The 21,723-nt window shown below is 40.3% G+C and overlaps 1 protein-coding gene across 1 annotated transcript; it reads right to left on the bottom strand.

The window, feature by feature from the left end:
• Positions 1 to 687: 687 nt before the first annotated feature.
• On the bottom strand, positions 688 to 21,515 carry LOC119660552 (E3 ubiquitin-protein ligase LRSAM1-like). Its single transcript, XM_038069195.1, is given in 12 exon segments — positions 688 to 1,707; positions 8,596 to 8,766; positions 8,768 to 9,049; positions 9,109 to 9,189; positions 9,427 to 9,804; positions 9,874 to 9,983; positions 10,033 to 10,141; positions 10,210 to 10,257; positions 10,312 to 10,413; positions 10,472 to 10,840; positions 20,587 to 20,826; positions 20,993 to 21,515. Coding segments are annotated over 12 exon segments (2,142 nt in total). The 5' UTR covers positions 21,122 to 21,515; the 3' UTR covers positions 688 to 1,584.
• Positions 21,516 to 21,723: the final 208 nt, after the last annotated feature.

The following is a 21,723-nucleotide window of genomic DNA, read 5'->3' as shown; positions in this document are numbered from 1 at the left end:
GAACGTAAACAGAGCAATACAATCTCTAGTCACTTTTGGTCACGTTGCTCCGAAGGGCAGAAGCGCGAGGCAGCGTCCGTTGACCCGGTAAAGAGGGTACATAATCGTTTACCAAGTATCAGACTAATTGAAAAAGTTATGAAAGTGAATATTTTTTCCAGAATTGATGCATTACGAATACATATAGTAAACTACAAACCACAAATGGTCTAATGTTTCTGACAGTGGTTATAGACAAGATTTTGAAAGAAGTTATAGTAGTTGCATTTGCAAATACAATATATTTAGTTCAAAATTTCAAATTCAGGTACCTCAAAATCAACTTAAATATATTCCTCTCTGATTTATGGGAAAGTATGCGAAAAGTGACTGTCACTGTCGCCTAGATGTTGCAGGCATAACTAAGGGCTATTTCGTTTTGGGCGCTAGATACCTGAAATATCTCCCCGAGGATGCAGAAGACATAGTGGGTAAGTCACACGTAAAGGAAGAAAAAGCAATAAATTAATTGTTGAGTATGGCATAAAGTAAAACCCACAATCCCAACAACGTCAATGAGTGGATCATCCATGAGCCACGTACCAACGATCAGATGGAGGGGAATGTAGGTTTCTAGGAAGGTCTTGCAAGAGATGAGAGATGATGGATTTTTCAAACTTACAAACTGATACAATATAAAGATCTATCTTTTCTCTCAAAAAATCGCAAACACTTTATTTCATTAGCTGGTCAGACTAAAACAACAACATCACAGTTTAGATGCTACAAAATGACAATGACAACTGTATCCCATATAAATAGCTTTTAAAAAGGAAACTGTAAATGCTCAGTGTGCAAAGAGTAAATCAAATCAATAAAATGTATAAGTGCAGAGAAACGCCTGCAAATGATTTTAGTTCCATTCATTATCTGATAATAAAGGCGATCAGGTCTTCTATCAGTATCTCAATATCAATTTTGGAACGCGACTGCACATTTTATGCGTTAACAAACTAAATTTTCTTATAACGTGCTGCTTAGTTATATTTACTTTAAGGACACTTCAAATTTATGTTCAAAACGTTTGATTTCTTAAAAGCTACAATAATTACAATAATTTGTGACTTTGTCGATTCAAAAACAAGCGGCTTTTATATTATAATATGCCCATGTTCGCGGCATAAATAACAGTAAATAACTTTTCTCCGCTTGCATAAATATTATAATAGATTTCAGTTTTATCGAAATTAGCAAGTTAGTCACTTTCAACCCATAAACCATCACAAAATTTTCACTAGAATTAATATAAATTGAAATATTTCTGGTAATCCAAGAACAAGTTTAGGGGAAAATAGTAAACCGAATTTAATTCTTGTAATATCGATTGTGCCAAATATTCCCGATCTACAGGCTAATACTTCAATTGTTACGTTTTACGTAACTTTTATGATTAACTTTGCTCGTTTCTTGTAATATTTTTGGCATTTTTATCACAATACATGTCTTTGTTCATAGCGGTCTGAATTCTATCGATTCGTTGGACATATTAAAGTAGAAAAATCTCCCAAACGCATCTAGTAATGTAGGGAATGTTCGATTGGTAAATTACGGTTGACGGACATTGATTCTGCGTTCGATGTCAGTTCGGCACATCGGGCACAGCTCCAGACTGTGTTGGCACTCGGAACAGCAACACATGTGTCCGCATGGTATAAATATTATCTTTACCTGAAAATATATAATTTGTAAATATTGTTCTATCATCTGTTATTAAATAATAATTGCACTGGTTTGTTTAGTTCAGTTAATTATGATTAGTTAATTTAGCCTGTTAGTCAAATGTTATATATTCCAACATAATAACCATCAAATGTTCATCAGTAAAACTAATTCGAGAAGATATATATTTAATATTTTTGCCGACGGCTCTGTCGTCAGGCAGAAATCAAACTTATCAGACGCTGCTTTATCTCGGCCCTTGCGAAGCAGCGTGATCACACGCGGCTATAGACTGTTGTTGGCTCCGAAATGCGTATGAATCCTATCGCGAACTATCGGTTTACACCTTGGCCGATCTGAGTCTAGACAGATTTCGTTTATAATTTGTTTGTTCGGGTTATGATTCAGTATGGAGAGAAATATAAAACATAGTTTGCTCTGATTGTTTGTTATACCGCACCATTTCTAAGCTTAGGCAAGGCGAAAACATATCAAAAGTGGCTTACTATTTGCCGGAAAAATTGCATTATTGGCATGCAATTTCGTAGTTCAATGCGTGACCTTAACCACTACCACTTCTGCTTCTTCATCAACACTTCCACGTCATTATCTCAGGCCAGAGAAAACCAATGAGAGGACAAAAGCATGAGTTGATGAAATCTTGGAGCTAAACAGTAGTGTAACAGTAGTGATCAGTTTCCAAGTAGGTTTCCACATAGAATCATAGAGAGAACTTTGATGCGGAACATGCCACGACTTAATGGTCGTTTTGTGATAATTGCACTTCCAGATTTTGAAAAAGCTTTCGATTATTGGCCGACAAAATTGACATCCCCAAAAGACGTAATTGTAAAGAAATAACGTCTGCACAGCGATATATGTTATCAACAGGAGAAAGGCTCAAGGAGGTTTCATGATATGACTCTTAAAAGAATTAAGTTTCTAGAAAATTTGCGAAGAAATTTTAAAATCAAAATAGATCCACATTCACAAAAAAAAACCACATACATTTCAGAGTCAAGCATCTACTAAGGCTCTGGCTTGGCATTTGGATATATTAAGAACAGTCAGTAGTTTATAAAAACCAAGCTCAACAAGCAACGGAATAAAAACCTGAGGTGACTCTCATAAACGTATCAGGATATACAGGTATTGCAGAGAATGAATGGCGGGACAACCGGTATCCGGTCTAGACCTGCCTTAATAAGGAACTCCAGATATTCCGGTTTTGCGCCGAGGTCCACGAATTCGATATCCCTAAAAGCTGTCTCGTCCTGACCTACGCCATCACTCCATCTCAGGCAGGGTCTGCCTCACCTTGTGTTTTCTACTATAGATATTGCCCTTAAGGACTTTCCGGGCTGAATCATCCTCATCCCATACGGATTGAGTGGCCTACCTACCGTAACTTATTGAGCCGCGTTTTATCCACAACCAGACGCAATCGTCCATCCTCCTGCAGGGGATCAAAAATTCTTCGGAGGAATCTTCTCTCGAAGGCAGCGAAGGGTTCGCATTTTTTTTTACTAAGAACCCAAGTCTCCGAGGAATACATAATGACTGACAAGATCATAGTCTTGTATAGTAAAAGCTTCGACCCTATGGTGAGATGTTTCGAGTGAAACAGTTTTTGTAAGCTGAAATAGGCTCTGTTGGCTGCCAACAACTTTGCGTGGATTTCATCACCTATGCTGTCATAGGCGGCTCTAAAGTCGATGAAGAGATGGTGCAACTGATGTCTATATTCCAACAGTTTTTCCATCGCTTGCCACAGAGAGAAAATCTGATCTGTTGCTGATTTGCCTGGAGTGAAGCCTCTTTGGCCTAGCAAGATAGCGAAGAATATCTTATAGATAATAATAATAACTCCGCCGAAGCCGGTCCCAAGCCCGGTTGTAAAAGGAGGAGGGATGGATAGCTTCAGTCTGAATGGCTGTACGCCATCGCAGCGTCTCAGGGGGTAGGTGAGCAAAGTGCAGGAACTTTGCAGTCTTGCAGATTACTCACTAAGGAAGCTACCCCAACACCTGGCAGCTAGAGATAAAGTGCACCACCAAAAATGAGAAGAAGAAGAAATTTGAGGTCCGGTACGGATAGCCCACGGGAGTCGTCTGACTAGGTGACTGGGTCGGGCTCTCGTAATAGATAGCGCGGCGTCGAAACCGCTAGTCGTGGGGCGGTTCGACGTCTAGGCACCACGACGACCAGGAGCACAGCTCCGCCTGCTGCAGCTGTTTCGTCACAATCTGTGGTGACCACTTCGGTAGGTTCGCGTAGGAAGCGGATGAAATGGACTGAAGAAATGAATCTCTTCATCATTCGCTCCTACTACGAAATAACGGCAGGGGCGGGTACAACATCTTACCGCCCCTTGTTGCACCAGAGATTCGTCGAGTGTTTCCCGCAATTCGCGCACGTGACTGTGCAGCGAGTCGCAGACCAGTACCGCTTTATTACTCGCAGCGACACAATCCCGGCCACCATCAGGGAACGTGTTCGACTTGAGGTCATCGGGGAAACTGGTGACCGAGAGTCGATGGGGGCAGAGGCGGCGGCATTAACAACACCACGTCGCACTGCAGGCAACAGTTTCAGTACTTGCCGAAGCACTCTTCTCCACTGTCCAGCTGAGGTTTCCACTGAGGTTTGGGACGAATTCCAAAGAGCGTGTATAGAATTCTCGGATATTTATCCTTTGCATAGACCAGGTATTCCCAGGCTCTATGCATCTCCAGCAACTCCGGGAATTCTATCTCAAATCAATGATGAGATTGCATCTCGGCTGTGTGCTGATATGTCGCTGGTGCAACTACAATCACTTGTGTATTGTGGTGCAGTTGCGGCTATCAGATTCCACGGTCGGAAGATTCCCTTTCGCGTTATTCGTTTGAGTGACCAGAGATATCCACTATGGAAAATTCGTCTGCAACATCGGCGGGGCTCACTAAGGACATTGCTAGACTCATTCAGACCGGCACTGGCAATGCCAGCAGACGGGTGAGAAATAAAGTGCAGAGGATTTACCGGAACTATGCCATCCCCAGTGAGACACCCGTAGTTGAAATTCTGGACACACTAAAACAGGAGCTTTCTGTCATATGCAGTCGGTTACGACGGTATGGCGAAAGTCATTCCAGAATGCAACATACGCGAGGAATCAGCGGAGTTTTTTCAGATTTCTCAACGAATCCCAACAGAGCGTCCAGAAAATACAGTTCTTGGTGACAGAAGCGAAAGAGTATTGGGGTGGACTTTGAGGGTTACCCGATGGCACCCGCTATGCCAATACCCCTGGCATGAATTTTGCGGATGTTACCGAAGAGAAAGTTCGACAAGCCATAAACAGTTCGAAGAACTGGAGCGGCCCAGGTCTGGATCGGGTGCAGAATTTCTGGTATAAGAAATTTACCGGCATACACAGTCGGTTGGCACGCAGTATAAATGAGGTTCTTATCCCTAAGAAGGACACGGTGCACGACCCCGCAGACACAAGACCGATCACTTGCTTACCAGCCCTCTACAAATTCATCACGTCCATTATTAGTGGAAGGATCAATGCGCACCTCGAGACCAACAACATTCTGTCCAAGGAGCAGAAGGGCTGCCGGGTTGGGTCAAGGGGTTGCAAAGAGCAACTCATTATCGACTCGGTAATTGTAGGACAAGCAACTAAAGGCCAAAGAAACCTCTTCAGCTGCTATATCGATTATGCCAAGGCTTTTGATAGCGTTCCGCATATCTGGCTAATCGATATCCTACATCTGTATCGCATTGATCCGAAACTAATCAAGTTTTTTGTGATAGTCATGGAAGGGTGACATAACACCTTATCAGTCCGTACATCTGAGGGTGCTAATACCTCAGAGCCCATCCGTATTCGGAGGGGCATCTTCCAAGGGGATTCGTTGAGTCCCCTTTGGTTTTGTATGGCACTGAACCCCCTCTCATGGCTACTGAATGATGCTAGAGTGCATGGTTTTGCAATAAAGTATGGCCTACGTGCTAAGTACTGAACTTGACACACTTGATGTACCTAGATGACATCAAGCTGTATACTGGTACTGACAACCATCTTAGAAGTCTGTTGCGAATAATAGGCCTGTTCAGCCGTGATATTCGGATGGAGTTTGGATTAGAGAAGTGTCGAATCCAAGCCATCCGCAAAGGATCATCACGAGCCGCATGCCGGAACATAGCATTGGTGACCTCCACATCGAAGCTATGACCGAGACAGACTTCTACAAGTACCTAGGAATTCTACAAGGAACCCATGCTCGAGTTGGTGATCTCAATGGATGCTCTGCTGTCTGAATTCCTGCGACCGTGTAAAGCTGGTGCTGAAATCGCATATCTCGGGGAAGAATAAAATAAGCGCGTTGAATGTATTTGCTATCCATTCACTGGCGTATGCATTCGGAATATTGACGTGGACGAAGACCGATCTGGAAAACGTTCAGCGGCGGATACGGACAACTATGTCCAAATTCCGAATGCATCATCCAAAGTCTGCTGTGGAGCGGATGAACCTGCCTCGTGATATCGGAGGTAGGGGCGTGGTTGACGTGGCGACCCAACATCATCGCCAAGTCGACTCGCTGCGTGCTTATTTTTATAGCAAAGAACAGGCGAATACCTTGCATGCGGCTGTCTGTAAGGCAGACTGTGGACTGACTCCACTTAACTTGAAGAATCGATCTTTCAATCCTCTGAGTGGGGTGAAGTCGGACCAAGAGCGGATCGATGAATGGAAGTCGAAGGCAATGCACGGTAAACACGTGAATTGTCCTTGGCAGCCATTTGTCGAACAGATGACTGTGTGCTGGGGAGTTCTTTGCTGAGACGGAGGGGTTCATGTGTGCCATTCAGGATGGCGTGGTCGCCACCCGAGCTTATAAAAAGCTCATCATGAAAGGACGGGTGGAGAACGACCAGTGTAGAATGTGTGGTTCGGCGTTAGAGACGTTGGACCATCTCATTTCTGGCTGTACTGTTATGGCATCGGTGCAATACATCATCAAGCATAATGCTGTATGTAAGGTTATCCATCAAAACCTTGCATACAAGTATGGGCTGATCACGGGAACATGTCCGGTTTACCGATATGAGCCTCAAGCAATACTTGATAGTTCTGCTTACAGCATGTATTGAGACCGGCAAGTTCTGACTGATAGTACGATAGCCTTGTGCTCTAACCACTCAGCTATCCGGACATATTTTATAGATGGTACTCAGTAACGTGATACCTCTATAATTGCTGCACTGTGTGATATCTCCCTTTTTATGTGTGGGACAGAAAATGCCTCGTCACCAGGTAGATCACTTTGCAAAAATTGACAGGTGGTACTGACTTTCCTCGACTTGGGGCATATAGAAATTGGAAGAGATCAATATTGGAACAAATCTCTAGCGCGGATCATTTTTTGATCTCAGCAAGCAAAGTTTAAATGCGTACGATGGCACAGAGGGGTTGCTAAAAATAACTCAACTATCTTTGCATCCCCAACATGGTTTGATGTGATCGATGCTCTACTTCATTCTGGCCTGATGGCGCTTACTCAATCAGCCCGTCATACGTCATGACTCAATCGCTCTAGCTTTTAGAAAACAAACAGCCAGAATCTGACCATCTGTTAATTTGGGCTATGGTACTCTTTACCTTTACCTTTTATAAACATTGAATTTGTCGGAAATTTCCTTTATAAATATGTTGAAAGGCTTCACATAGGTGATATGTTTTTTACATCTGATTATTTGAGAGCCAACTTTCTCAAAACAGCGATGATGTATACTTTTCATTCACCAGGATATATAGAAAATAAAATTCAAATGATTTTCAGTGGTAATTTGTACACGTTAATAGCGGAGACGATATACGGTGTATTGGACTCGGTCCCCGCCCGAAGCGGACTCGATATACAGTGTATCCTCGAGAAATTTCCTACGCACATTTCATTTGTTATCTACATCAGTATTTTCAGTGGAAAAAAAATGTACAGCCTCTTTTCACATGTATGTTATTCTCTTGGAAAGATAAGATGGAGAGTGCATTTCAAAGGATTTCCGTCGAGATTAAAAGAGATTTGTGCGCGTCTTATAAAGTAAGCTATGACTTACAAACATTTTCCTCCAACAAACTAGAATTAGAACGAACAATCAAAAGTGGAGATTTGAGCTGCAACAAGTTTTTAATCCACACGAAATAGACCAATTCTCCTTTTGCTAAGAGCGCCAAGCTTTTGAACACGTTTTTCTCGAAACAAGTTTTCAGATCCAAAGTTTTAGCGTAGAGATACGATATATTCTCCCCGAGTTGTACACAGAGCAGCTTCAGATACGTTCAGTGCTGACACTATAGAAAGCCTTCTCAAAATCGAAAAAAAACAGATGAAGTAAGGAATTGAAACCAGTGAAACATAGTCAGAATAGTAGGATCTAAAGACATCGAATGGCTATCTCACTTGATGTATTACCATACTACTACCTTTCGTCTATTTCTATGAGCAGGCAGTGATGAACGTTGCGGGCTATGAATGATAACGACTGTTAACTGAACAGTTGAAATATTGCAGTCAAATGCCCTCAAATTGATAATTAGAAGGCTCGAATCGAATGGTCCCGTTTCATACATAGATAACATAAACAGATTTTGAAATTTCAATTCAAGCCGCAAATAATAATAGTAATATGATCAACAGAGAGACACGGTTGGATAGCAAGTTGAAAAACATTTTCACATTCAAATTAAAAAGAAGCACCAAAACACGCTTCAGTTAACCCATTACAATCGTGCCGATCTTAGCTATCAAGCATTTCGTCATATAGGCAGCGCCTCCCATGAACAAACAGGGACCCATTGATTGAAGCCCACCCTGCATCAATAACAGATACTGTACTTACCGTTCTTTCCATGCAAACAACACATTCAGATAGCGAATCTGAATCCGTTGTGATAGGGTCGTTCCCTTCTTGAGTACTAGTGGATGGCACTTCGACTGGCGCTGTTGGCGTTTCCACAAGGCGAGGTTGTACAGTTCCAGATTCAGTTAATAAAGTCTCTAATCGACTTCAGAATGAGTTTTCGATCTTTTTCTTGTGTAACCCCACAAGCTTCCAAATCATCATCTCTTAGATCTTCAATACGAATGTTACTGTTTTGCCAAAGTTTCTGCAGAAATGGCAAACAATGTATGACTCCGTTCACGAGAAAACTGTAACCCAGAAGTGGGTCTATGGAATGAGTTTTAATTGAAAACTCCAAAGGACGAGAATCAATGAGGCGTTGATACTGTAGCAGCCAAAAATCTTCTTCATTACGTTTCTGTGCCTCCATACACATTAGCGTATCTAAAAGCTAAACATAAAAAAATTATTACTAAATATATTTTCTAGCGTGAAATGAGTTAATATTACTTCCTTCCTTCGGCTTTCTTGTTGATCAAGTAGATCCATAAGAACAAACGTAAGGCGCATACGTTTATCAGCCAATTCATTCTGAAATGAAACACGATTTGAAATATTATGCACCGTTTTCTTCGTAATTTAAAAGTCGGGGGAAACGGAGGAAGAAATTTTCAATAGAATTTACGCACTCTCAGAGAAACCAAAAAAAAACCGGCAGTGATTTCCCAATGATCGATAATTCAAATGAGAACCGAATATTGAAAACATAGGTTCCCTAGTCTCAATGCAGAATATTGAAAATACAGTGAAAAAATATTGTATATTTACCATTTGATCAATCGATGAAAATGTTTTCTTATCTATTTCAATTTGTGTCATATTTGCAAGTTGTGCTTCGACAATTTTCAGCTGCTCCACTAGACCCCAGGTGCGAGCATCATTCATTCCAATGAGTGTGGCCACGGCTTCCTTCTGTAATTCCTCATCTTCACAAATCTTCTGGATAATATCACTCCTGTTCCTTTCATAGTCACAGAAAAAGTCTTTTAGTTGCCTCGAACTCTCCAATTCACGTTCTAGAATATCTTGATTTGTTAGATTTCGCTTTTGTTGATAATCTAATAGCTTATTGTCTTCGTTGTGAAGAACTTCCACCATTGTTGCGAGTATTTCTTGTTTACGGAGTTCGGAATGCTCCAAATGAAGCTATGTGTTTGGTGAAAGGGTTGATGGTGTTGACGCGTTATAAGATCATCTATGTATTATGTTTATTACCTTTTCTAGTAATCTCTCCTCCTCCAAACGCTCTTTTTCGAGCAAGGCAGGATCGGGTCCATTACGTAGTGCCAATAATTTATCTATCACCAGGTTGGCGTTCTGTTCAGCTGGAAAAAAGATTAGCAATAAACCACCTGAAAGAAGTAATCGCTGTACCTGCTTTAATATCCTTTATAAGGAGATCACGCTCTTGGTCCTTCCGTTGCTGTATTCTACTCACTAGGCCCTCGGTTTGATTTTGTTGGAATAGTACTGCTTGGAGCAACTAGAATTGAAAACCCCAAAAATATTAATTCATATCTTAAATCCAATAATTATTCCAAAATCTACTACTTTCTGCTTCTGCTTCTGTTGCCGCATATGGAGCTGCTCGATTAGTGCCTTAAAAATCAAGTTTAATATATAATATCCTATTACTAGCGCTTAATAGCTTACATTCTCATTCCCGTAGCCATCGTCAGTCGGTGGCACAGTCTTTAGTTTATTTTCAACTGTCTGGTTCTGCCTTTCTCGATCAACCAGCAGCTTCATTAAGGCCTGTAGAATATTTGGTTGAAATTTGTTTTTCTTTTTTAGATTTCCACTATTATTTTACATCTTCTCTGCTTGAACTCATCTTTTCTTTCGCTTCGCAGGCTACTTCCACATCTCCTACGTTTAACTCTCCCGTTGTCAAAAACTTTAGAATATGTTCAGTACCTGCAGCGATTACTTGAGCAGGAGGCCACTCGAGTGTATCCTGATCTAGAATTAAATCGCGTAAACTATCGCAGGTCGACAGGCACGACGGAATTTCTCGCAACTGGCTGTTTCCAGATACATTCAAGATTCGGAGTGTTGGCATGCAACTGACCTCTTCGATTGTTTCTATACGGTTATGAGATATATCTAGGAATTCTATGCGGTTGAGTCTGTTAATGGTTTTTGGTAGTCGCGTTAGAAGATTGTCTGATAGATGTAATTCCTATGAAAACAATTATGGAAAGCAATTGCTATAAAATCGCTCTGATTGAGGATTGAAAAAAAAATTGTTGCAGATATAAAAGATCTATTAAACTACACAACCTTATGCCTTATGAACTATGTAAGGATTTACCTTAGAATAAAAGTTACAGGAAATAAGCAAATAGGGCAAACGGAGGTACATGAGAGACCTGAGACTAAGTGGTAATCATACTCAAAAACAAAGTGTAACTATCATGCTTAGGACGGAGTAGTCACCACGAATGGTGGATTCTGGGTATTGTTGGACACTCAGTTGCAGCTAATTCCGTGGTCGAAATGGTTGAGTGCCAACTTGTCGATCTCGTTACTTCGAATCCCGGTCGGCATTAATGTTTGTGTTCCCCTTTGTGCTGTTTCGCTTCTGTAGGCTGAAACACAGGAAACTGAGACTAACTTTGTCAGATATACATCAAAAAGGAACATTCGATGAGATATAGCAGGAATTTCTCGATGGGAGAAGGTACTCCCTTACATCGATTGCGTATGAAGTAGGCACCTTTACGTATTAAGATAATAATATTTGACCACTTCTCTTTTTAAGGTTTTGTGTAAACACAAAACCTTATTAAAATCGGTTTACTGTCTGTCTGTCCGTCTGTCTGTCTGTCCGTCACACGTATTTTTCTCGGAGACGGTTATAGCGATTGGCACCAAATTTGGTAGAAAGGTGGGAACTGTGAACGCTCACGCATACAGTGAATTACATCCTTTTACGTCGAATTTAAGGGGGGGTCCCCATACATGCAAAAGGGGGGTGTAAAATTTTTTTTCATCAAATATAGTCATGTGGGGTATCAAATTAAAGGTCTCAATTAGTACTTTTCAAAGCCGATCTTAGTTTTGACATTCGTTGGAAGGGTGGGGAGCGCGGGGGGTTGAAAGTGGTCACTTCTTTAAGGGGGCCATTCTCAGAAACTACCCAACCCAAAAATCTGAAAAAAATCAGGAGGCTGCCACTATATGGTGCCTGGGCTCCGAAATACCTTCCATGCCGATATCTGTTTAAATGAAGTTAATAATAGTATATTACTACAATTTTTTGTAATTGGTTAGAAACCCCCCTTAAGTTCATCCTAGTACCATGAAATTTTGTAGTGATATAGGCTATAATATAGAGCATGATCTTACCAAGTTTGGTGGAAATCGCACTATTACTAACAAGGTTATAATACCTCAAATTTGTTGCTTCTTTGAAAATTGAAGACTTCATAATCGATATCACCCGAAAGTGGATACTCTCACATAATATATGGATATATTACGTGCTACGTACTAAGAAATCCACAAAACCTTTCGTACCTGAAGCGTCCAGCTTCCGGTTTCCCGACTTGTTTTCACTTCACACCGACATCATTAGCCTGGGAACTGAAACATTTCTTCTACAAAGCTGGTGGAAATACTATATCGACTTATGGAATCCAACTTTGGGAATTAGGAAATATTTTATCGAGTTGTTACAAAGGGTTCAATTAAAAATATTGCGTAAGATAACCGCTATTAAATGCCATGCGAAAATAAAGATAAGTTGAAAGCAAGGCTGTTTAGTTAGTTAAGTGGGGGGAGTCGCAGTTCCCAGCACTCAGGCCTTTGTCAGGCCTATTGTACTATCTTCAATAATCGTCTATTCAATTGCCTTCCGCCTGTAGCCTTCGACAACATTCTCCATTAGCAGAGAGTGCGCAGATTCTTCGCTGAAGAAAACCTTACCGCGGTGTCTTTGTCTGAGAAGTGAGGAGGACGAGCAGCTGCATATGAAGTGCAAGTACATCTCCTTCTCAGATTGGCTGCATATAGCTGAAACCGTTACCCTAATTTTTCCATATGGTAGTTTAAGGAGCAGTGCCCGTTAAAAACTTTACTAGGGTTTTCATGCCCCCCCCCCCCTTAACAAAATAAAAATGTCGCTCTAGTGGCCCCAGGTTCTTTTACGAAGATTTTGGTCGTCTGTCAGTTTCCTCATTACTAGCGATGGGAATCGCCCGGCCACCCGATGTTTCTCAAGCAATTTCCAGATGTATCAAGTCTATATTATATGGGTCATTGACTGCCTTCCGTTTCATCTCCAAATGAGTAGGGGGTAGATTTAGGAGAGCAGGTCAACATAGTACTTATTGCTCCAGTTATATTTAGGCAACCGAGCCTTTGGATTTGCGCCAGCTTCTTCGTGCTGTTAGCAAAGTCCAGTCTCCGCCACCAGACGATACATGCATACATCCAATCGGGTTTTATTAAGAATGTATACATTCCAAGAATCCGTTGCCGTGAAAAGCCCCAGATCTTACCTATCGCAGTCTTACAGCACCAGAGCTATCTACAGGATTTCTGATATTGTTTCTGGATATGGAGCTTCCAATCGAAATGTACTCCTAAATACTTGACTGTTTGTACCAGCTGAATTTCCGCCCCTGATAAGATGGGTAACATGTAGCTGCCTCACCTAATGTTCTTAGTAAACATAACTAGACCAGTTTCCTTAACGGATTACATGCAGAGTTGTATTCAAGCGCTATTCTGTAAGAAGACCCGAAGAAGTAAGAGGAAAAAAGTGGCATCTACAGGATTTGCAATAATTAGAAGTTGCCTTTTCTTTTCGCTAGTAATATTTATTAACCTTGCAAATACCAGTCCTTCTTGAAATATCAGGAACCATTTGTTCCCTTCATCAGTGCTACAAGACTTGTGGTTCCCGAATTATCGGTATTTGCAAGGTCAATAAATATCACCAGCGAAAAGAAAGGGCAAGTCTTATTTCAAATAATTTGATCTCTAGAAACACCGCGAGGTTACACTTAGATCTACAGGATGTCTTCCGAAGATTGCCCATGTACTTACATAGGGCAAAACAAATGAATAATCCACACTCGGGTCAATTAACATTTAAAGGAAGCTGAGCTAGTAAAAAAGGACAGAAAACCATATCAATTTTGCAGTCGTACGGCACATTTTGGAACATGACCATAAAATGGAAAGGGTAACGGTGCTTAAATAAATTGGAACTTTACGAGAGTTTCTTCATTGGGAAAGAGCAGGAGCACCGTTTGAATACATTATATTACCCATATCTGCATTCATTCATATAATTTAGGTTTAGTTCTTAAGATAATTACATTAAAATACTTAAAATATATTTAGATTAAGGACATTTCTAGGCGTATTCCGCTGAATAAGACATCAAGTGGCTGCCGAAATATATATTCTGTGAATAATAAAATGCTCATTGACCTAAAGGAAATTGGAATCTGTTTATTTTTGTGCATATACATCAAAGTATTTTTCCTGTTTAATGATCAAAACTACATTTAATTTGTAAAATAATATTTAGATAATATTAGATCAATGACGAAAAGAGATTTATTTGCGGAATTTTACTTTCATTTCATGTTTATACGCCAAATATATTTTGCTGAAATAGCTTTAGCTTCATATAAAATATGCAAAGTTTTAACTTAGGCAGCGATAACAACCAAAGTTTTCAATTTAGATTAAGAAAACATGACTTTATTATTTGAGTGACATGTGTGTAATATTGTTGAAGCCTAACATCCTCTTACATTTGATACTTTGTAACCCCGCCCCTTTTTTGACTGCATCAATCATGCGATCAGGTATATTGCGATTACAAAATATAATAATTGTTTTTAAATGAAGGTCAACATATCTTATATGCTTTATGTTGTCTTTGAAATTTGTAAGCGTAGTGTTCCCAACTTGATATACCTTGCGTTTCAGATAAGTCCAACAATTATCTTTAATGAGTTTAAGTCCGGAGAATTGCCGGGCCATCAAGATTCAAGGAATTTAAATAAATCATGCTAGCTATGGGTGAATGGCAAGATGCGACATGCTGCATGAAGGTATAATAACGGTTCTAATTCTATTTTAACATCCCAACCTAGGTAGGTGAAAAACTAATGAATGTGACAGCATATTTTGATTTTTCCTGACAATCAAAAACCCAATGATATAGTAAATTTTCTCAAAAAATGTCATTGCTCATAATTCGATGGACAGATACTGTATAGTTGGATTTAAGAATATATTCCCTGTTTGTTGTAAAGGCGATTATAGGGGATGACAATTTGTGGATAGGAACCGACTTCACGGTCACGACCTCTGACTATTCAAAATGTCTAACGATTGGTTTGTGGGGTGTGCACATGATCCTCGACAACAACCAATACTCGCTTTCTGCAACTCAAAGAAGAATACCAGCGATATGCGGTGTATATTCTGGACTTAAGGGAGTCATCCCGGGTGTCGGATCCGCGAAATCGAATTTTTTTTCTGGCATCAATTGTATCTAGATATAGTATAGAACATATGGGCAAAGTGATTTTTAGATATTCGGACTCGTTCGGGAATTATAGTCTTAAACACGTGATAAGTCACTTGCTAGATTCATGTTGATCGCCGTAATAAAACTGGTATTTATCGGTCCGAATGACATTCGAATGACTTCGCTAAAAGGACAAGAATTGAAGCCAAGGCCGTGCATGTGTTTCTTGAAGAAACCTAAGGTTTATGGACTAGGTATAGCAGATTAATGGTGAGTTAAGGTTTTATGACTTAAAAGCTCATTCTACTTTTTAAATGCGTTTTTCTCGAAACTGCATGTTAAAAATCTGCCGCCATAGCCCAAAATCTATCCAACGAAATTCTTTGAAATTTTCACGACTTATTCAGAACATTTTTCTACGGTCCACCAACTAGGATAATTGTGATTCATTTGGTAGTTTTTTAAGGTTTTGTGTAAAACAAAACCTTATTAAAATCGATTCAATGTCTGTCTGTCGGCTAAATCGATCCAAACGAAATTTGGTGGACAGATGGGAACTATGAAATCCCACGCATACAGTGAGTGGCATAAATTTAGGTGGAGTTTAAAGGGGGGCTCCCCATACATGCAAAGGGGGGATTCAAAAATGTTTTCACCGGATATAGTTGTGTAGGGTATCAAATGAAAGGTCTCGATTTGTACTTTCCGAAACTGACATTAGTTTTGGCATAAATTGCGTGAGTAAGGAGTCAAAATGTACGCATTTGAAGTGAGACAGGATTCATTTTCGGAAACTACCCAACCCAAAAATCCGAAAAAAATCAGAGTGGTGCGCCTAGATGAAATCTAGGCCTCAAAATATGTCCCATTCCGATATCTGCTCAAATAAACTTAATGATAGTATATTACTACATTTTAGAAATTTACTGAAAAACCCCCCTTAAATTCATCCTAGGACCTCCGAGTTTTGTACCAGCATAGGGGACAATATTTTGTATATACGTGCTAAATTTCATGGAAATCAGGCAATTAACGCCAAAGTTATAGCAGTTCAAACTTAGCAATTTCGCGCGAGTTTGCTGCTTCCAAAGCCATGCAAATCAGATGCTGACGTCATAATTACCCGGAATAATTGTCATTCGCGTGGAATATTAAAGTCACATTTATCAAGAATCTATTTATCTGCAGCCCTTTTTAAGGCTTTGTGTAAAACACTTATGTGAAATCTAATCTTCGAGAGATGTCCCATTCCGGTATCTGCTCAAAAAATTTTCTAATAGTATATTATCAACTTTTAGAAATAGACTAAAAAACTCCCCTTAAGTTCATCCTAAGTGTACTAAACTTTGCACCGACATAGAGGACAGCCTCGTGCATACACATGCCAATCCAACTATTAGTGGGAAAGTTATCAATTTCGCGCTAATTAACAGCATCCTAAGCCATACAAATAAGATGCTGACGTCATAATTAACGAGAATAATTGAAATTCCAGTGAAATATTAAAATTCCATTCAAGAAGAATCTAATTCTCCCTAGCCCTTTTTTATATTTGATGTTGGTTAAATTGTTTTCATTCGCTAATAATATTAACCTGAGGGCGTGAAGTGTATGAGGTTGACCATTATCAACACAGGGCTTTCCATCAAATGATTTATTTAAATCGCTTTCTAGAAAATAGAGGGCAATGGAATTTTCAGCTATATTACACGGAGCTGTCGTGCACTCGTCGCCTTCAGTTCACAAGCGGGGTCGGCTCGTGATGATCGGTTTCGTCATTTTATTTTATCAAATGCCTCATCAGGATGTAATCGCGAGATCTTTAAATCCCCATCCAGCGTATCAAGCCACCGTTGTTTTGGCCGGTTTTTTGGTTGCTTACCATTGCTTTCGATGTTCTGATCAATGCTGGTTGTTGAGTTCTCGTTAGCGTGAATTACGTGACCACACCATCGAAAACGCCTCTCTTCCCACGATCGATGCAAACCCATATCGATCGCGGATATTCTCATTTCAGACGTAATCAAAACGTGTCACGCCACCAGTGCAATGCAACATCTTCGTCCCCATTACCGCAAGACGCCGTTCATTGTCCTTTATAGTCGGCCAACACTTAGAACTATAGAGAGTGGCAGACGGACGACATTGCAGTAAAGTTTAGATTTGGGACGTGCGCTGATACGTCGATCACAAAGAACACCAGTTGGGGAATTCATCCAAGTTGCATTAATGCGTGAAACAATTTAATTACGCAGTTCTCCATTGGCTGATAGCGTTGACTCGAGATATTTAAATCGCTGAGTTCTGGCAATGGAAGTAACCTGCCCAGAACTGAACGATTTCAATATCTCGGGTCAATGCTATAAGCCAATGGAGAACTACGTTATGCTCCTCACATAGGGAAACACAAAACCTTTTATACCTGAAGCGTCAAGCTTCCGGTTTCCCGACTTGTTTGAAATTGGTGTCAAAACTAACATAGGGTTCACAAAGTACTGATCAACACCTTTCATTTGATACCCTATATACCTATATTTGGAGGAGAAACATTTTGTATGTGTGGGTCTCGTTTAAACCCAACGTAGGATATTACTCCCTGCACGCGTCCGCGTTCACAGTTCGCAGTTCCCGACCAAATTTCATGCCAATTGATGTAGCCGTTTCTGAGAATAATGCACATGACAGACACGCAATAAATCGATTTTAATAAGATTTTGTTTTACACTAAACCTTAAAAAACACGAAAATGCAAACGATTTTGCATGCGAATGGGAAATATAGACATACACGAAATGCATATTTGCGTTTCAGAATCAAGCAGTAGACCTGAAGCTTTAGCTCCTTTTTAAGGTTTTGTGTAAAACAAAACCTTATTAACCTTCATACGACCCTCTTTTCAACTAGCGTTGAAGGTCCTATGGTCATTTTTGACCACATGAAGAAAATGTAAAGAAATCATGAAAAAAATTCAAGAAACGATAATAATTTTTATTAGTATTCAAAACATTATATTGTTTTAACAGTCTTTGCACTTTACAATAAAGTGTCGCTTGCACACATACCTTTTACAATTGTTACAAGTAAATGAGGTTTTTATGTCTTTAGGGCAAAATTTGCATCGTCCTCTTTTGGCAGATTCCTCTTTTGTTGTTGTAGTGTTATTGGTGTCATCAGTTAAATTTCTGCTTTTCAATACAATGTCTGCAGACGCTAAGGCTCTAGGAAGAGACTTCCTCATCTGCATATATGGATTCACCAGTGCGCAACCGAGCTGCTCCAAAAAAAGTCGCCGCCTGTAGAGTTTACTTTTGTTCCAATCCGGTTCTACCTGAGTAAACAATATAAATGCATTATAACACGATATATCAATAATGTTGCAAAAAACTGCTACTGGCCATCTTTTAGTTTTTCTTTTCGTTGAGTAGCAAGCGACAAGTTTATCCAAAGTATCTACCGCACCTTTCGACGCATTATAATCTTCGATGATAAGCGGTTTTTTATTCTCCTTATTATTTATAGAATTAGTAGTATGTAGTGTGCTCTGTAAAATAACGCTTCGATTTTTCTTTGGTACATACGTAACCAACGTCGTATCTTTGGTAAATGCGAATTTCGAACTTTGTGCAGGCCACTTCTTTGATTCCAAAAGAACTCTCGGAATCGAAGGTTTATTTTTTCGAATTGTTCCAACTGATGTAATCCCTCGTTTCAAGAGCTTTTGTGCAAGTTCATAGGATGTAAAAAAATTATCTACCGTAATGTTGTAACCTTTTAATCCAGCAGTCAGGTCTTGAACGACTCGCATTCCTTGATTTCTTTCTGGTGTATTGTTTATTCTTCCGGTGTAAGGTTGTATATTCCAGACGTAGCTTGTACCGCTGTCGCAAGCTACCCAATTCTTCATTCCATATTTAGCAGGTTTCATTGGCATATATTGCCTGAAAGGACATCTGCCCCTAAAGGGAACCAGCTGCTCGTCAATGGTAATATTCTTTTGCGGATTGTAGAGTTTTGGTAAAATATCTACCCACGAGTCCCACAGCTCGCGGATGGGTGCAAACTTGTCTGTTTCCCGGCGGCTACTCCTCGTGGACCGATCATCAAAACGAATGAATCGTGAGATCTTCTTGAACGTTTTGTTCGACATGACGGCTCGAAAAATTGGACGTCCTATTTCAGCATCCCACAAACTTTCAGTTGCTTCATTGTTAGATCGGTACACTCCTGCAAGAATCAAAAGTCCGATGTAAGCTCGCAAAGTTGGCGTATCGATATCTTCAAAAGTGGCTCCTAAGACTCTACGTCCTTCCCGATTCGTATTTCGCAAAATTATCGTTTCCAACTGCGGTGGTAGAAATAGATCGAATGATGACTGAATATCAGAGATCCTTGAAGCGGCGTAGCGTGTTATTCCGGGTTGTAGTGATGGGTTTGTACTTCTTCGTGAATGTCGGAAAGGATGTTCGTACCATTGTATAGTTTTGTCTCTAGATAAATATTCGGGTAGGTCTTCCAGAATAATTTCTTCAAGGTCGTCGTCCGAAACTTCAATTTCTTCATCGCCCGATTCATAATCTTCAATTTCGGATACTTCCTCGTCCTCGTCACTAAAACTCTCCGCTACTTCGATAAAGTCCATGCTTTTATGCAACTAAACTATACGGCAACGATTTACCAAATGATACACTTGTTCAATGACTTCGCGCTTTTATAGCCCTTCGAGGATGATGCAATACATTGCACGCTATGTGCAATAAGATGATGAAATACATTGCAACACATATAGGATGCTATGCAATACAAGAAAACAATTTTCCTATTGGAATTTATCCCCAGAATTCGCAAAATTCATTCGATTGGTCGTTTTTGACCCAAGGAACTTAAACGTAACATTTTTTACTGTGCAAGAACGGAGCATTTTTTAAAAATACTCTGGTGTCTAACATGTTTAGGAAGAAAATAAATTATCAGTTACCATATTTAAAGTTCATTGAATAACAAACAGCTAATACAGAGTCAACGAAAAATCAATTTTGGTCAGAAATGACCAGAAGAACGTATGAAGGTTAAAATCGATTCAATGCGGCAAGGCAGACGACATTGCGGTAAATTTTAAATTTAAGACGTTTGTTGATACGTCGATCACAAAGAACACCAGTTGTGGAATGCCCTTCATCCAGGTCGCATTAATGCGTGAAGGAATTTCATAGCGCAGTTCTCCATTGGTTAATGGCACTGACCGAGATATTTAATTCGCTCAGTTCTGGGCAGGTTATTGAAGCTGACAGCACTGAGCAATTGAAATGCTGTCAGCCAATAGAGAACTGCCTTATGCTTCTCACATAGGCAAACACAAAACCTTTTATACCTGAAGCGTCAAGCTTCCGGTTTCCCGACTTGTCTTCTTTAGAATTGCTCACGTCGCTTACCCTGAGGTTTTCTATCCTAAACAGATCGTCTGGCAGTTTTTTCAGCTTGTTGTGGCTTATATTCAGGACCTGGAGCAGCGATAGGTCACTCATAGGTCCGGCCATAAAGTCTGAGATTTTATTGCAGCTCAAGTCCAAATGTTCCTTACGCAGTACACGGCACAAAACGAACACGCCGGCCGGGATCTCCTTTAGGTTGCACTCCGAAAGGTCGAAATCCGGCTCTGGAGTTTCCTTTGCCTGAAATAAAACGAAAAGGTGTGAGTCTGTGATGCGGAATATGAAAACAGCCAGATGTCACTCGGGATTGGTTAGAGGAGGTCGCGACGCAGAGGGAGTGCATCAGGTGCAAATCAACATGTACAGGTCTCCGCGGTGCATTCAGGAGACAATCAATGGAACTCACCAGGCACATTTTGCGTTCGAACCGGGCCTTGAAGTCAATCCTCTCTCCTGATCGGGCCATAGTTTCGCGGTTGACAACTTCACTTGAAATGTTAGAATTTGTCTCATCTTTCGCTAGACGGCAACCCATAAAACAGACGTCCCGAACCGCAAATGTTGCAAATATTGTGGAACGAATAGCCAACCGCGCAAAATTAACACAGAACAAGCGAATACAACAATTAAACACAATTTCCTGCTCGGCCGCCGCCGCACTTATCGCTTCCAGCCAATTAGTCGTCCCCAATATTCCCGTCGAATCTACACTCTACAATCCCTTCGGGGTTTGCTGATTCCGTCTATCTACACAAGCACACAAAACCGCTTCGCCGTTCGTCACAACATTGTTGCCTTTACAATTGTTGTTATCGCAAAGATTAGGATTCTATCAATGATTTTCGCGACGATTCAGAGAAACAAATAGCACGCAAAGAGTAAACTGTCAAGAAATAGCATGACATCGGCTGACATGACGGCGCACATATGCGCTGACATTCGAAAGGTACTAATTTGGCGCCAAAGCCGTATATCTCCGATTTCAGTATGATTGTACGGCGTGAAGTCAAGTCCAAATGAGATAACCTTTCCTGTATCATTTCGCTATTCTGACTTTACATCACTAAGCGAGGGAAGGTAGATAAATTACATCAGGATATACTGAAAAACATTGAAATAACATCTTTGTGATCCGAT

This window comes from Hermetia illucens, chromosome 1 (genome assembly GCF_905115235.1).
Source record: "Hermetia illucens chromosome 1, iHerIll2.2.curated.20191125, whole genome shotgun sequence".
Lineage (NCBI taxonomy): Eukaryota > Metazoa > Arthropoda > Insecta > Diptera > Stratiomyidae > Hermetia > Hermetia illucens.
The sequence above is the reverse complement of the archived record's forward strand: the minus strand, read 5'-3'. Positions and strand labels throughout refer to the sequence as shown.